Source organism: Ovis canadensis, chromosome 11 (genome assembly GCF_042477335.2).
Source record: "Ovis canadensis isolate MfBH-ARS-UI-01 breed Bighorn chromosome 11, ARS-UI_OviCan_v2, whole genome shotgun sequence".
NCBI classification, from domain to species: Eukaryota; Metazoa; Chordata; class Mammalia; order Artiodactyla; family Bovidae; genus Ovis; species Ovis canadensis.
In genome coordinates this window covers 37,403,987-37,420,150 of record NC_091255.1, presented here as the reverse complement: position 1 = coordinate 37,420,150, position 16,164 = coordinate 37,403,987, and the positions used below count along the sequence as shown (strand labels likewise).

Below are 16,164 nucleotides of genomic sequence, written 5' to 3'. Positions count from 1 at the left end.
ACCTATCCTGGTCCTTGATGTGACTGAGCATCTTACCTTTGTTCAGTACCCCCCTCTCCCAGGAGGAACGGCAGTACCTACCTCTCATGGAGCTGCTGGCTGACCACGGAGGGATGCTGTTCCTCTTCTGATAAAACAAGATGTAAGCCCCTCGTGTATTGACCTCGTCTTCTAGAAGTGGCTCCACTGTGCTGTCATCGTAACTGTACCACTGGCCGTCCAGAGAGTTCCGACAGTAGGCTGCGAAGGTCCAAACCCCAAGTCCCCATTAATTGGAGCCCCCCAAAGCAGGAAGAGATTTCCCACTGGCATGGCTGAAAAACAGATATTTGTCATAGAATGAGAAACGTCGGTTCATTTTTAGCCAGAAAGGAATTTCGTGGAATCAGAAAGGATCAACCAGTTATACATCCAGATGCTCACTGACAAAGTGAGTTGTTACTACACAAGCTGAATCCTTACACTGTAGAGATTGTTCAGGCAAAACTTCTAATAAAAGCATGTCCTGAGTTCCTTATGGGGGGCTTCCCTGGTGGCTCAGACGGTAAAGAATCTTCCTGCAATGCATGAGACCCAAGTCTGATCCCTGGGTCGGGAAGATCCCCTGAAGAAGGGAATGGTTACTCATCCCAGTATTCTTGCCTGCGAAATCCCACGGACAGAGGAGCCTGGTGGGTGACAGTCAATAGGGTCACTAAAGAGTCAGACATGACTGAGCAACTAATACTTTCGTAATGCTAACGTACGGTAACAATGCTAAAAGGTCATTCTGGTTCTTCTGAGAAGCTTCAAAATGCACATCTCTGATTCAGTACACAAGGACAATATGCAGTTGGGATTATAATACACTTCCTTCCCACCTAAGAACTGTAGTCAAACATCTAAGAAAATGATTATAGATAAGACTCTCACCACCTTCCAAACAAATACAAGAAATATTCCTCTCCTTTCCCTCCACATCTCAGTAAATGGTACCATAACATACTAATTCAGGAGTAAAAGCCAGCTTTTTTCTGTAATGGGCCAAATAGCCCATTTGGTGCAGGTCACCTTTGGCCACCTACGGTCTCTGTCATATATTCTTGCTGTTATCTGGTTTGTTTTTTTTGGTTTTGCTGTTTTACCCCCTTTTAAAATGTAAAAGCCATTTTTAACTCATGAAGCAAATGAATACAGGTGCCAGACTGGATTTGGCCCATGAGCCACACTTGGCTGGTTTTTTTTTTGGCTGAAACTTATGGCATGTGGGATCCTAGTTCCCTAACCAGGGATTGAACCCACGTCCCCTGCTGTGGAAGCACAGTTGACTGACTTGCACTGGCTCAAGCCAGGCAAGAGAAGTTCATCTTTGCTCCTGCCTCTCTTCCATCCCATGCTGAGTTCAAAAGCCAGTCTGACCAATTCTCTTTCTCAAATGTGTCTTGAATACCCTATCACCACTGAAGTCCCAGGCAACACCATCTCCCACTTGAGGCCCAGAAACAACCTCCTAATTGCAATTCCAGCTTATATTCTTGTTCCACCCAATTCTCTGTTTGAGCTAAGACCTCACTTTGTGAACTCGATCATGTCTTTATTCCTCTGCCGAAAACCTTTTAATGGCTTCCCACCATGGTTTGGAGAAATGCAATCTCTTTTCCATGGCCTCCAGTGTCTTGAGATCCAGCCCCATCTTGACTTACTTCCCCCTTCAGTCACAGTGTGATTTCATCAATTCTTAACCACCCAGACTCTGCCTCTGGACCTTTGCACATGCTAGAGTGCTGCCCATAATGCTTTCCTACCATTAGTCAAACAGCTAGTTCCACATCTTCTTTCCTAAAGGTAACATGCTCAGGCAGCCCTTATCTGTATCTCAGACACAGCAACCAATCACCTTTTCATGACACCGAGTAGTGAAAGTGTTAAAGGGACAAGCACCTTTTTAATTTCTGTGTCTAAAATTAGTCCCATGAGGGCAGGACTCCTATTCATCTTGCTCATCACTTAGGCTCCAGCACCTAGCCCAGGGTTTGGCATAGAATGGAGACTTCATAAATATTTGCTCAATGAACAAATGAGTGATGATCCTGGTTGTTTATACGGTCCAGTATTTTTCAAATTGCAGGTTCGTAAGTACACTAGCAATAGCACACTTTTCAAAAACCAAAATATTTCCAAGAATTTTTTCCCAGAAATGACCTAATTTATATTAGCAGAGAACAGACAAAGGTATGCAATTACGAACTGAGTGAGCTGCCAAGCTCTTTCTTTCTGTCTTTCCATCCTTCATTCACTTCAAGTTCCTAGGAGGCAGTTACAATTGAATGTACCCCATAGAAATAAATACCAAATCTGATAAGTGGGAGTCTTTGGGCTGAATCACAGATGAGGACAAATGTCACTCTTTGGGTTTCACCTGGTATGGTGAAAACTCGGGCTGTAACTAACTTTCTATCCCAACCACCCTCCTAACCCTGCCCCATGCTTGGACCAGCACCCCCTACCCTCTGGCAGGTTCTGGGCATGCAGCGGGTGAGGGGTCAGCTGGTGTTGAGTGCCCGAGTGAGCTTGGCATCTCATGGGTGTCCCTTCCCAGGATATCTGGAGGCCCAGGCCACAGCCACGAATGTGGCCATAGCAGCAGCAGCCACGGGCCGCGAGGCAGGCTCACCTGTGTAATGCCCACCTTGCAAACTGCCGTGGTGGTTGCAGACGGCGTAGAGGTCATACAGGAAGTCTGGCGGGTAGCTGGTGGGCAGGCAGGCTGGCTGCTTCCAGGAAGGAGGCCAGGCGCCCGGCATGGCCTTGGGGCTGGTGCTCCTCTGGGCCACGTGGGGAGCCATGTCGAGCCCGGCAAGCGGGAACTTCACCAGCGTGGAGAGCTTGTTCCTCCTCTCGCCCACCTGGCAGAAGCGCTTGAGGTGGATGATAAGGATGTCGGGCAGGGTCCAGAGGCTCAGCTTCACCACCCCCTGCTGCAGGGCCTTGCAGTGGGGGCACCGCCACGCGTCGTCCTGGGCCAGCTGGAAGGGAAGCCACCAGGACCGTGAGCCCACCCACTGATGGGCCCTGGCACCCCCCCGTCCAGCCGAGGCGCAGACCCCCAGGGCGGGACCTGTTCTTCCTTGGTGTAGAACTGGAAACACTCGTCCAGGGTGCAGCTGTGCTGCTGGTGGGCCTGCTGTTGCCGCCTCACGCTGTCCGCGTCCTGCACCCGCTCCTCCTGGGGGCTCCCAAACAGGCTACAGGGGGAGCAGAGAGGCCGTGTGGGTGTCTCACCTCCCCACACCACCCCCCAACTGGGGGTCTCTACTCCCAGCTAACAGGGTGCAAAGCATCTGCTGTGGAGTCAAAGGCTCCCTTCCTTGGGCTTCCAGAGCGTCCACTCTCTTACTGGAATTCTCAGTCGCCCCCACCAGCCCTGAGAAGGACCAAGCCGTTGGCTTACGCGTCTTTGTTTCATGTGATACACGACCTGGCACCTAGCTGAGATGAATAAACCCTCACCAGGCCGAACAGTGTCCTTTCCCAACGTTGGAAGATGCCCTCAGGGTTAGAGAAGCAGCCACACTGAGTGACTCAGAGTGTGCACTTGAGCCCGATGGCCTGAGTCCAAAGTCCGCCGCTGTCAGCCACGGGCTGTGTGACGCTGAGCAGCCGTTTAATCTCTCTGTGCCTTGGTTTCCTCATCTGACAAGGTGGATTCAAATCGGCCCTACCTTACAGAATGTGATGCATGAAATATCCTGCACGGATGGAAAGTGCTCAGAGCAGTGACTGGCCAGGGGGAGTGGATAAGTGTCACGTCACCATTTGCAACTGTGACCCTGACCTCCACGGCCATCACCCACCGACATCACTGTACTAGGCCTACTGCTGTTGTTTATAGACACACAATTGCCACTTGGGCTTCGTGGAGGAAAGGGTCACAGGGCATCCGGGAAGCTTCACACACCCCACAGTGGCATCAGGGGAGCTGGCACAGGAAGGCCTTTATGCACAAACAGGCTTTGTCTCCTCTGCTCGAGCTAGGCTCTGCTGGACTCACCGCTCCTTGGTATCAACGTCCCACTCCACAGCCAGTTTGATGTGCGGAGGGCCTCCTGGCCTCCTGAGATGCAGAGCCCTGATGAGAGAATAGGGGGCCCATCCAAGACATGGAAACAGGCTTCCCACTCTCCCCACCCTCCCCATCGCCAGGACCGATGTTCCCAACAGAAACATCCAGAGCTGCATGGAAACTGAGGTCGGGGGCCTGGGGAGGCGCTGTCTGCGGAAGGCTTGGTCCTTCATCTACCTTAAAGCGTCTGTCCTCCCTGCCCTGGGAGCTGGTGAGCCCTGAGGGTCTGGTGGCTGCCTGGCCATGGCTCAGTGCTCCCACTGCAGCCCCAGCCACCTGCTCAATGTCAACAGGTCTGTTCTGTTTGAACATCCTACACACACACCCAATTCTGATGATGCCCAGAATGAGCTGCTGGGTTTTCCTCCACTGTGAAGTGAAAGGAGCACCTTCGAGCCCACCTCCACGGCCTAAAAGGTCTTCCCCTTCTAGAGCCCCCCAGACCCAGAAAATCTCATTGGCCCATTACTCTTTCCAGCTGCTTGTACTCAGCCCATTTCAGAAGAGATTGGCTGGCCTTAATGCAGAAGAAAGTGGAAGACGTGAAACAACAAGATGCATATAGACAAGCAATGGGAGGGTTGCCCCCTAAAAGAAGGTTTTGAATGTATTGCAAGAAAAAAGTGGAGATGTCACATGAGCCTCCAGCTGTCACCAAGATGATTCAAAAACAGGTTTTGAGGGACTTCCCTGGGGGTCCATGGTTAAGACTCTGCACTTCCAATGCAGAGGGCATGGGGTTACATCCCTAGTCAGGGAACTAAGATCCTGCATGTCATATAGCATGGCCAAAAAATAAAAATGACAAACAAAACAAAATTGAAACTATTAAAAAACAAAAAACAAAAAAAACAAAACAAAACCCCAGGGTTTGAGTTCATGGAAGGTATACAATCCTTAACTAGCTGTGGGAACCCCAGGGTCCCCTCCATCTCTGAAGTGGCCATCAGTCCTGCTTAGACATAAGGACTGGAAGCACAGAATGTATACAAGGACCTAACCCAGTCACTAGTGCTGAAGACCAAGAGCAACTAAGATTGTCATCAGTTTTACTGATACATAGCCTTAAAGGAGTCTAGTCAGACAAGAATGAATTCATTCTCTTATCATGTCTGGAACATCCCCTTACCTGTCAACGGCCCAGTGACAGAGGGGCCGACTGTCCTGTGGGGACAAATAGCTGCAGGCCAGGGAGAGTCCCACGACCCGGATGGAGAACAGTGACCCCAGGTTCTGCCAAGCCAAGAACAGGAAGCAGGTCAATGTGCATGTTGGTGTGAATCAGATGGTTATGTGTAAAGAAGTTACTCAAAAAATGCAACTGTCTGATTATGTTTGAATATGTCCTTAATAATTGTTTTCTAAACCTGGAGATATAAAGGATTTAATTTTTTTAGAAGATACACCCTATACCTTTTAACATAGTAATCTACCACCATGTAACATTAAATTTTCTGAAACAGTGAACACAGTGATTTAAAATAACATTTTAAAAAATAAAATAACACATGGTTAATTGAAGCAAATGTTGTCACAATAAATGGGAAATTAAACCAATTCTATTCATCAATTATTAATAGGCAATTTAATTTATCAAGATGATTATAATCGTCATCAGATAACCAAAGTGAGGCAATTATCTAAAAGCAAGCTAGGGTACATTTTACTTATCAAATGTTAAGTATTTGTACACATCGAAATAAGCCACATAAAAGAAATGTCACATGTTTTTATTCTAAGATGTACATTTTTTTCATATTCTAACTTTTCTGAACTGAAGTGAACCTTGAAAGTGAAAGTTGCTCAGTCATATCCAACTCTTTGCAACCCCATGGAATTCTCCATTGAACCCCATGGAATTTTCCAGGCCAGAATACTGGAGTGTGTAGCCTTTCCCTTCTCCAGGGGATCTTCCCAACCCAAGGATCAAACCCAGGTCTCCCACAATGCAGGCAGATTCTTTACCATCTGAGCCACCAGGGAAGCCAAGTGAACCTTAAACAGCGTTATTTGCAATAGTCAACCGGTAGAAGTAACCCAAGAATCCATCTAACATATGAATGGATAAACCAAATGTTATTATTACACACAAGGGATTCCCTGACAGCTCAGCTGGTAAAGAATCCGCCTGCAATGCAGGAGATTTCAGTTTGATTTCTGGGTTGGAAAGATACCCTGGAGAAGGGATAGGTTACCCACTCCAGTATTCTTGGGCTTCCCTAGTGGTTCAGCTGGTAAAGAGTCTGCCTGTAATGCGGGAGACCTGGGTTCAATCCCTGCCTTGGAACGATCCCCTGGAGAAGGGAAGGGCTACGCATTCCATTATTCTGGGCTGGAGAACTCCATGGACTATACAGTCCATAGAGTCTCAAAGACACACACAATGGGATATTACTCAGCCTTAACAAGTAAATTCAATGCATGCTGCAACATGAATGGACCCTGAAAACATTTTGCTTAGTGAAATAAACCAGACACAGAAGGGCAAATATTGTATAGTTCTGTTTATATGAGATACCCAGAGTGGTCAAATTCATAAAGACAGAAAGTAGAACGGAGGGTGCCACAGGCTAGGTGCTGGGGGAAGAGGGAGTTATTATTTAATAGCTATAGTTTTTGTGGGTATGATGAAAAATGCAGGGGGTATAGTGGTGACGGCTATGCATCATGAGGAATACAATTAATGCACACTTGTGAATGGTTAAAATTAATGTTACATGCATTTTACCACAATGTTTTAAGAAAATAAAGTCAGGGGTTGCCTGTATCAGAATTTTGCAGGCCCCACTGACTGCTTGATTGGTTTCTAAAACTGAAATCGCTGTAGAGGTGCAGAGGCAAAAGTACATGGGAGACCAGGGGGAGACTAAGAACAGCTGAGTTCAGTGTTTGCATGAATGCAGTTCTGTCCACTTTCAACAGCAAGGAGCACAGCGTTTGGGGAAGGCCAAAGCTATTACTAGATATTCTGACCTACTTAGGGAGAAATTCGAGTTTCTAATTTGGGCAGATCTGCCGGACAGTTCATGCAACAAAAATCCTTTGGAGATAAAGATTTGGTACAAAGGTAGAAAAGGTCATTAACAAACTGATATTTGGGGTAAATCCTGAGTCAAATGTGTGGTTTTCCCTGGGCAGGAAAGCACATGAATTATGAATAATTATGAAGAAATCCCTTTGAAATGTTTGGGACATCCTCCAAATGGGAAGTCTGTACTTAGAGAATAATTGGGGGAAAACGAAATTCTGAGGCTACTGACCTGTCCCTAAAAATGTTAAAAGTCTTCTGTGCCAAGCAGCCATCAGAAAAACTTCTGATACTATCGGGGCTAAAAGGAATGGTTTTAGGGAATTCCCTCATGGTCCAGTGGTTAAGACTTCGTGTTTCCAATGCAGTGGGTGGGAGTTCTATCCATGGTTGGGGAACGAAGATCCCACATACCCCATGGCACGCCCAAAAAATAAGAAACGGTTTTAAAATTTGTTGCTTTTATTTGGAAACTACCAGACTCTACACATGGACATCACCAGATGGTCAATACCAAATCAGATTGATTATACTCTTTGCAGCCAAAGATGGAAAAGCTCTACACAGGCAGCAAAAACAAGACCAGGAGCTGACTGTGGCTCAGATCATGAGCTCCTTATTGCCAAATTCAGACTTAAATTGAAGAAAGTAGGGAAAAGCACTAGACCACTCAGGTATGACCTAAATCAAATCCCTTACAATTATACAGTAGAAGTGACAAATAGATTCAAGGGATTGGATCTGATAGACAGAGTGCCTGAAGAACTATGGATGGAGGTTCGTGACACTGTACAAGAGGCAGGGATCAAGACCATCCCCAAGAAAAAGAAATGCAAAAAGGCAAAATGGTTGTCTGAGGAGGCCTTACAAATAGCTGAGAAAAGAAGAGAAGTGAAAGGCAAAGGAGAAAAGGACAGATATACCCATTTGAATGCAGAGTTCCAAAGAATAGCAAGGAGAGATAAGAAAGCCTTCCTCAGTGATCAGTGCAAAGAAATAGAGGAAAACAATAGAATGGAAAAGACTAGAGATCTCTTCAAGAAAATTAGAGATATCAAGGGAACACTTCATGCAAAGATGGGCACAATGAAGGACAGAAATGGTATGGACCTAACAGAAGCAGTATTAAGAGGTAGCAATAATACACAGAAGAACTATATTAAAAAAAAAAAAAAGATCTGCAGGTCCCAGATAACCATGATGGTGCGATCACTCACCTACAGCCAGACATACTGGAATGTGAAGTCAAGTGGGCCTTAGGAAGCATCACTACGAACAAAGCTAGTGGAGGTGATGGAATTCCAGTTGCGCTACTTCAAATCCTAAAAGATGATGCTGTGAAAGTGCTACACTCAATATGTCAGCAAATTTGGAAAACTCAGCAGTGGCCACAGGACTGGAAAAGGTCAATTTTCATTCCAATCGCAAAGAAAGCCAATGCCAAAGAATATTCAAACTACCACATAATTGTACATATCTCACACACTAGCAAAATAATGCTCAAAATTCTCTAAGCCAGGCTTCAACTGTACGTGAACTGTGAACTTCCAGATGTTCAAGCTGGGTTTAGAAAAGGCAGAGAAACCAGAGATCAAATTGCCAACATCTGTTGGATCATTGAAAAAACAAGAGAGTTTCAGAAAAACATCTACTTCTGCTTTATTGACTAAGCCAAAGCCTTTAACTCTGTGGAACAAAACAAACTGTGGAAAATTCTTCAAGAGATGGGAATATGAGCCCACCTGACCTACCTCCTGAGAAATCTCTATGCAGGTCAAGAAGCAACAGTTAGAACTGGACATGGAACAACAGACTGGTTCCAAATCGGGAAAGGAGTACCTCAAGGCTGTATATTGTCACCCTGCTTATTTAATTTATATGCAGAGTACATCATGCAAAATGATGGGCTGGATAAAGCACAAGCTGGAATCAATATTGCTAAGAGAAATATCAATGACCTCAGATATGCAGATGACACCACCCTTATGGCAGAAAGTGAAGAAGAACTGAAAAGCTTCTTGATGAAAGTGAAAGAGGATGAAAAAGTTGGCTTAAAGCTCAACATTCAGAAAAAGATCATGGCATCCAGTCCCCTTACTTCATGGCAAATAGATGGGGAAACAGTGGAAACAGTAACAGACTTTATTTTGGGGGCTCCAAAATCACTGCAGATGGTGACTGCAGCCATGAAATTAAAAGACGCTTGCTCCTTGGAAGAAAAGCTATGACCAACCAAGACAGCATATTAAAAAGCAGAGACATTACTTTGCCAACAAAGGTCCATCTAGTCAAAGCTATGGCCTTTTCAGTAGTCATGTATGAATGTGAGTTGGACTATAAAGAAAGCTAAGTGCCGAAGAATTGATGCTTCTGAACTGTGGTGTTGGACAAGACTCTTGAGAGTCCCTTGGACTGCAAGGAGATCCAACTAGTCAATCCTAAAGGAAATCAGTCCTAAATATTCATTGGAAGGACTGCTGCTGAAGCTGTAACTCCAATACTTTGGCCACCTGATGCAAAGAACCAATTCATTGGAAAAGACCCTGATGCTGCAAAAGATTGAAGGCAGGAGAAGGGGATGACAGAGGATGAGAAGGGTGGATGGCATCACTGACTCTTTGGACATGAGTTTGAGTAAGCTCCAGGAGTTGGTGATGGACAGGGAAGCCTGGAGTGCTGCAGTCCATGGGGTCACAAAGAGCTGGACATGACTGAGCGACTGAACTGAACTAAACCAGTCTGAGAATCAATAAACGAGCAAGGCATAAAGGTGTTCCTTCTTGGAGTTTTTCATGTGTTTTCAAAAATTGGACAAAATTATTTGAATATCTACATTCTCATATTTGGATATAAACACCAATTTTAGTTTTCCACAGAAGTAATACTTCAAGTCCCTTAAAACTGTTTTTTCATTTCTTTTTTTACGTTGGAGTATAGCCGATTAACAACGCTATGATAGTTTTAGGTGGAGAGCAACAGGACGCAAGTCCATTGAAACTTTTGGTTCAAATGTCTACATTACAGTTTTTTACAATAAGTTTCTCTCCAGGAATAACTATGGGAAGCCACAAACGAATGATGTAAATTCCTCTTTCTTCCAGTTTTTCTAAAAAATATTTATTTGTTTGGCTGCACTGGGTCTCAACTCTGGGATCTTTTCTCCTGGTTGTGGCATGCTAGATCTTCAGCTCCAGCATGGTAACAGTTAGTTGTGGCATGTAGGATCTAGTTCCCTGACCAGGGATAGAACCTGTTGCCCCCTGCATTGGGAGAACGGACTCCTAGACACTGAATCACCAGGGAAGGACCCAATAGTGTTTCAAAAGATTCAACAAGCAAAAGCTCCATCTATGAAAGGTCTTTGGTAATGTGACAAAGAGGAACAGCACAGGTCATAAAATGGTGATTTTTCTTGCATAAAAATTAAAGTTTGATATGACAATGTGAATGCTGTCATTGATGCCAAATTCTTGTCTCTCTTGAGCTACCCCCAAATTCCTACCCCCCCACACACACATACATACCACACACACACCCACACACACACACACACACACACACACACACACTGACCTGTATGGGGACCTCACTCTTCATGAGGTATCGGACTTTGCTGAGAATGCACTGCTGGAGCTGGATCCATGAGATGGCTCTGTCTTCCCTTACCAAGAAAGGAGGCCCAAACCTGGAAATCCAAGTACACGAGGTTATTTCAGCAAAACAAAAACCAACAATACCCAAGCGTCAACAGTGTTGACTCTACTCATTGGCTTCACTCAATTGGATCCCATATACCATGCACCACAGCCAATTAAAAAAAAAAACAAACTTAAAAATAGTGATGAGAGCTGTTATCATTGTTCCTAAAGCCAATAGAAAAACCTCTGATACTTAATTGTTAAGGATGGTGTTAGCCATCTGCTGAGGGCCATTACTTCTGATCTTCTTGATCAGCAAGCACCTTCCACCCTACTCCCTGTGGATCAACCTTAAGAATGGATATTTAATCTTTATCAAATTAGAATTATTCCAGCCCAAATTCCAAGTACATGTTGACACACTGCAGAAATCATGCGAAAAAAAGACAAAGTTAAACATACCTGCTGGCCTGCTGCCCCGAGCCCACCAAATTACAGAAGAGGATTAGCACCGTGGTCTCATTGTGGATGGGCAGGGATAATCGCTGACCCTCACGGGCTGCCAAGCGTGGGGAGACCAGTAGACCAGACGGACGAGCTGAAGATCAAGAATTACATTTGCGTTCTTAAAGGAGCTACTGTGCTGGGTCAGAACGCTGGCTTTTAGCCCCTCTTATCTTTGAGCATCTATTAACCACCCATGGGAGACGCTGGAGGGCTTCAGGGAAAGCAGTGTTAAAGTTCATGGCACGTGTGCCACTGGACACCTGGTGCAAGAAGAGGATCTACACGGTAGTGAACTTGCTGCTGTGTTCAGCCACCTTTAAAATATAGAGATTTTAATCAACACTTTTCAAAGCCAATCTGAAAAATACACCAAAATGATTTTGGTTGCTTGTATGCTTTGGTCAGAGAGCTGTAGGGTTTCTGCTCTCTTAGAAAGCCAACATAAGAAGCACAGAGGGAATGCAAAAATCTCTGTCATTGAGAAAGTAGAAGAATTGGACCATCCTCAATTTCCAATCAGCTCTGAAATTTTACTTTTAAGGCACAGATGTGTGACCTGTGATTAAATTTGAAACGAGGGCTTCTTTCACTGAGTTACCATGTAATCAGGGCCTATCAATGTTTTATTCCAGGTTCCACACCCAGAGTCTCTCCAGTGACTCAGAGTGACTACAGATACTTGGTTCCCACAGCCAGTCTGCCACTTAAGCTGGCCAAGGATACAGCCTGGGGCAGAGAATGTATCTGCAGAACAAGGTGCTCTAATATGAGTCTTCTTGACTGGTTAATTGGACCAAAATGTATACTGACCTACAATGAAAGGCTGTCAGAAACTGACCATCTTTGCCTATCCAAAGTTTAGGAAAAGTAAACATAGGGAAGTGAGACTGTTAACAATATGTCATTTAATAACCTATTTGACCATCTACTACTCCAGTTTATAAGGTTTTTTTATTAATTTATTTTTTATTGAAGGATAATTGCTTTACAGATTTTTGTTATTTTCTGTCAAACTTCAACTCAACATGAATCAGCCATATATAAATATATCTCCTCCCTTCTGGACCTCCCTCCCATCTCCTTCCCCATCCCACCCCTCTAGGTTGATACAGAGCCCCTGTTTCAGCTTCCTGAGCCATACAGCAAATTCCCGTGGACTATTTATTTTACATATGGTAATGTATGTTTTCATATTACCCTGTCCATATATCTCACTCTCTCCTCCCCTCTCCCCATGCCCATAAGTCTATTCTCTATGTCTGTTTCTTCACTGTTGTCCTGTAAATAAATTCTTCCGTACCATTTTTCTAGATTATGTATATATGCATTAGAATATGATATTTATCTTTCTCTTTCTGACTTACTTCACTCTGTATACTAGGTTTTAGGTTCATCCACCTCATTAGAACTAACTCAAATGTGTTCCTTTTTATGGCTGAGTAATATTCCATTGTGTATGTATACAACAACTTCTTTATCCATTCATCTGTTGATGCACATCTAGGTTGCTATAACAGTTTTACTTCAAGCACTGACCTTGAACCATGAGACTCCTGAAGACAAAGATTACTCCAGCATCCATTCTGAATGAAAGTGAGTTGCTCAGTTGTGTCTGACTCTTTGCGACCCTATGAACTGTAGCCTACCAGGCTCCTCCATCCATGGGATTTTCCAGGCAGGAGTACTGGAGTGGGTTGCCATTTCCTTCTCCAGAGGATCTTCCTGACCCAGGGATCAAACCCAGGTCTCCTGCATTGTAGGCAGATGCTTTACTGTCTGAGCCACAAGGGAAGTCCCATTCTGAATAGTGGTTCTCAAAATGTGGCTGCAGAACCATTATCACCAGAGCTTACCAGACAAGTAATTTCTCAGGCCCCACCCCTGACCTTCAAAAGTCAAAAGCCCTGTGGGTAGGGTTCAGAAATCTGCTTAAACAAGCTCTCCAGATGATTCTGATACTAAGGTTTTGAGAATTCCTGTATTAGTTGATTGATTTTTAATAATGAATCATCTGTAAAAAAAAAATCAGAGAAAATAAACCTGATATTTCCAAGTACTAAAACTGTATGTTTTATGCCTTAGCACCCAAAAGGTTTTCTCTCAAACCTATAATTCATAATATCCAAATAAAATTTTGAACAGCACTACTGTACCTGAGAGCATCTCCTGCCCCGGTGATGGGGGAGCGTGGAAGGCGTAGACATTATCTCCTTCTGCAATAGTATTCAGGTCCTCTTCATCAAAGAAAGACCGCTGGAGCCCACTGGGGTACAGTTCAACCAAGATCACCTAGAATGAAAAGGATCATTTTCCCTTTTGTTTCTCAAAGGGAACTTAACAGAGAAGCAGTCTAAAAGTGACCAGTTGCCTGAAACCTCTCTTTTACATTTTCCTTCCAAGTGGTTACTTATTTTTATTAATAAAACACTAGGTGCAACAGTCAGACTAACACAGACTTGGATCTCAACTGCAGCAATAGAATATCAAAGTGCCAAAGGCAGAGTGGGGAGAACAAAATTGAAAAGCTAAAGTGTTATACCCAGCTAAACTATCCTGACAGAATGCGCCTAAAAGGAAGCCTACTTCAGACAAACAAACATTGAGAGTGTTTCCCACTAACCGATCTCCACTTTAAAAACTTCTAAATAGCACTGCCAACTTTTTTCACATTGTACCATACATGGAAAATATTTTCATGGAACACTGAGGTGAGCGGAAAAGGCTGGTCTTGTAGTGGAAGAGATGGGTGACGACTGTTTTGAGGGTCCTGGCTGCCCCCAGATCCAACTCTGTCCCCTGAAGGGTGGAAAGAATCAACAACTGAGCATGCAGACACACATCTTTTCCTTCAGCTGAGATCTTTATTAAAATAGTGAGAAAAGTCAGAAGAATTGATTGGGTAGAAGCAGGAAGGAGCCCACTGGAGTGACAGAAAGGTTCTGTTATCATGGTGGTTACACAGATGTACACACATGTAAAAACTCAACAAGTTAAGTTATAACCTTAAGATGGACACTTCCTTATATCCCTTCCCTTCTGTAACGAAAAGGTTAAAAATATTCCTTAATTAGAAAAAAAATCTCATGAGGTCACCAAGTCACCAATTTTACACCAATGGAAGTATAAAATTTCCATTTTACGGTTAAAGAAACAGAGGATCAGAACTTCCCTGGAGGTCTAGTGGTTAAGGCTCTGTGCTCCCAAGACAGGAGGCATGGGTATGAGCCCTGGTCAGGAAAACTAAGATCCCACATGCTGCACAGTGTGGCAAAAAACATTTCTCAATTTAAAAAAAAAAAAAAAAACTAAAGAAATAGGGGACTGATTACTTGTTCAAGGTCCAAAAACTAGAAAGGGACTGAATCACAATTAGAACCCCATTTTGAGCCCTTCTCTTGTTGCTTTTCAGCACCATTCCTTCTATCCTGTCCTTTCCTGGGGGACCCTATTATGGGCCTGTCCACCAAAGTCACAGTGAATCCAAACTCTTTACCAAGACACTTAAAAAAAAAAAAGTAGAGCATACCCATCCCACTGTCCCCAAATCCCCTCTCTCATGTACTCATCCCAAGTTCTTCTCCTGGTTTATATTCTCAGGACTGAAAATATAGAATAGTGGCTCAGGTTCTGAAACCACTATCTGCATTCAAATCCTGGCCCAGTCACTGACCTTGTGTCACACTTGCCCAGAGCCCACTGGTAAAATGAGGATAACTGTAATATCTGCCTCACAGGATGACGGTGGGGAGCAAATTAGCTATAAAGTTCACAGAGTGGTGCTTAGCACTTAATCAGCACTATTGAGAGTCAGCTATTGTTGAAAGGATGATGATCGTCATCATTGTCACCTTTTTGGAAGACAAAGGTGATTTCCTTTCCGGGTTATTCCGTGAAAAAGCAGGGAGCAGTCTGGGCCCAGTCATCACAGACACCAGGAACTATTAATCAAACAGTAACTCATGAGTCACATTGGAGTCACTGAGAGCCAAAAATTAGCCTAAATAGCCTAGAGAGCTGGTGCGGTTAGCATCCCTCATCCCATGCCCAGCTCCCCCATCACACCTCCTCTGGAGACACGCCGCCTTCCTCTGCAACCATCTTCCTCAGGGCTGCCACCGTGCTCAGGATCGGCACGGCCAGGCCAACGCGCAAGAACCGCTGGCTCTTGGAGGGGAAGACCAAGGTGACACTCAAGAATCTGGAAAAGAGGAAGGAGGCCACATCCTTTAAGGACAGACATGGGCTGTCACCAACATCACTGACACTAGAGCAGGTTTAGCACTTGGGCAAATCTTTGCTTCCTGGTCAGGTCATTGCCCTTTAAGCACGTTGTCACCAGGTGGCAGCGGAGAGCCAATTCCCCAAGGGTCTCAGTAGCATGTACTTTTCCAGCGACTTATAAATAAAAGATGGGCTTCCCTGGTGGCTCAGAGGTTAAGGCGTCTGCCTCCAATGCAGGAGACCCAGGTTCGATCCCTGGGTCGGGAAGATCCCCTAGAGAAGGAAATGGCAACCCACTCCAGTATTCTTGCCTGGAGAATCCCATGGATGGAGAAGCCTGGTAGGCTACAGTCCACAGAGTCGCAAAGAGTTGGACATGACGACTGAGTGACTTCACGTCACATAAATAAAAGATATTTGATCAAGAATCACACCAAGGTCTTCCTCAACTTACGATGGGATTACGTCATTGTAACTTGAAGTATCTTAAGTCGAAAATGCATTTAATACACCTAACCTATCAAATATCATAGCTTAGCCCTCCCCACCTTAAACATTCTCAGAACACTTACATTTGCCCACAGTTGGGCAAAATCAGCTAACATAGCGCCTCCGTGATAATAAAGTTTTGAATTGCCCCTGTAATTTACTGAATGCTGTGCTGAAGG

The 16,164-nt window shown here is 44.5% G+C and overlaps 1 protein-coding gene and 1 non-coding gene across 3 annotated transcripts in view; one reads left to right on the top strand and one right to left on the bottom strand.

Moving 5' to 3' along the window:
* The window catches only part of USP43 (ubiquitin specific peptidase 43), a 48,742-nt gene that overhangs the window by 10,610 nt on the left and 21,968 nt on the right, over window positions 1-16,164 (bottom strand). Inside the window, exons 5-13 of one of the 2 annotated variants that reach the window (XM_069603527.1) lie at window positions 15,338-15,473; window positions 13,429-13,564; window positions 11,231-11,366; window positions 10,704-10,815; window positions 5,232-5,335; window positions 4,031-4,108; window positions 3,098-3,224; window positions 2,654-3,005; window positions 82-240 (exon numbers count right to left, since the gene is read on the bottom strand). In XM_069603527.1, the coding sequence (XP_069459628.1) occupies window positions 82-240; window positions 2,654-3,005; window positions 3,098-3,224; window positions 4,031-4,108; window positions 5,232-5,335; window positions 10,704-10,815; window positions 11,231-11,366; window positions 13,429-13,564; window positions 15,338-15,473 (1,340 nt within the window). The remainder of the gene's footprint in view (window positions 1-81; window positions 241-2,653; window positions 3,006-3,097; window positions 3,225-4,030; window positions 4,109-5,231; window positions 5,336-10,703; window positions 10,816-11,230; window positions 11,367-13,428; window positions 13,565-15,337; window positions 15,474-16,164) is intronic. The other variant, XM_069603528.1, reaches the window with a different exon arrangement.
* Window positions 15,692-15,763, top strand: TRNAW-CCA (transfer RNA tryptophan (anticodon CCA)). The gene has a single exon. It is a non-coding gene; the product is annotated as a tRNA-Trp (tRNA).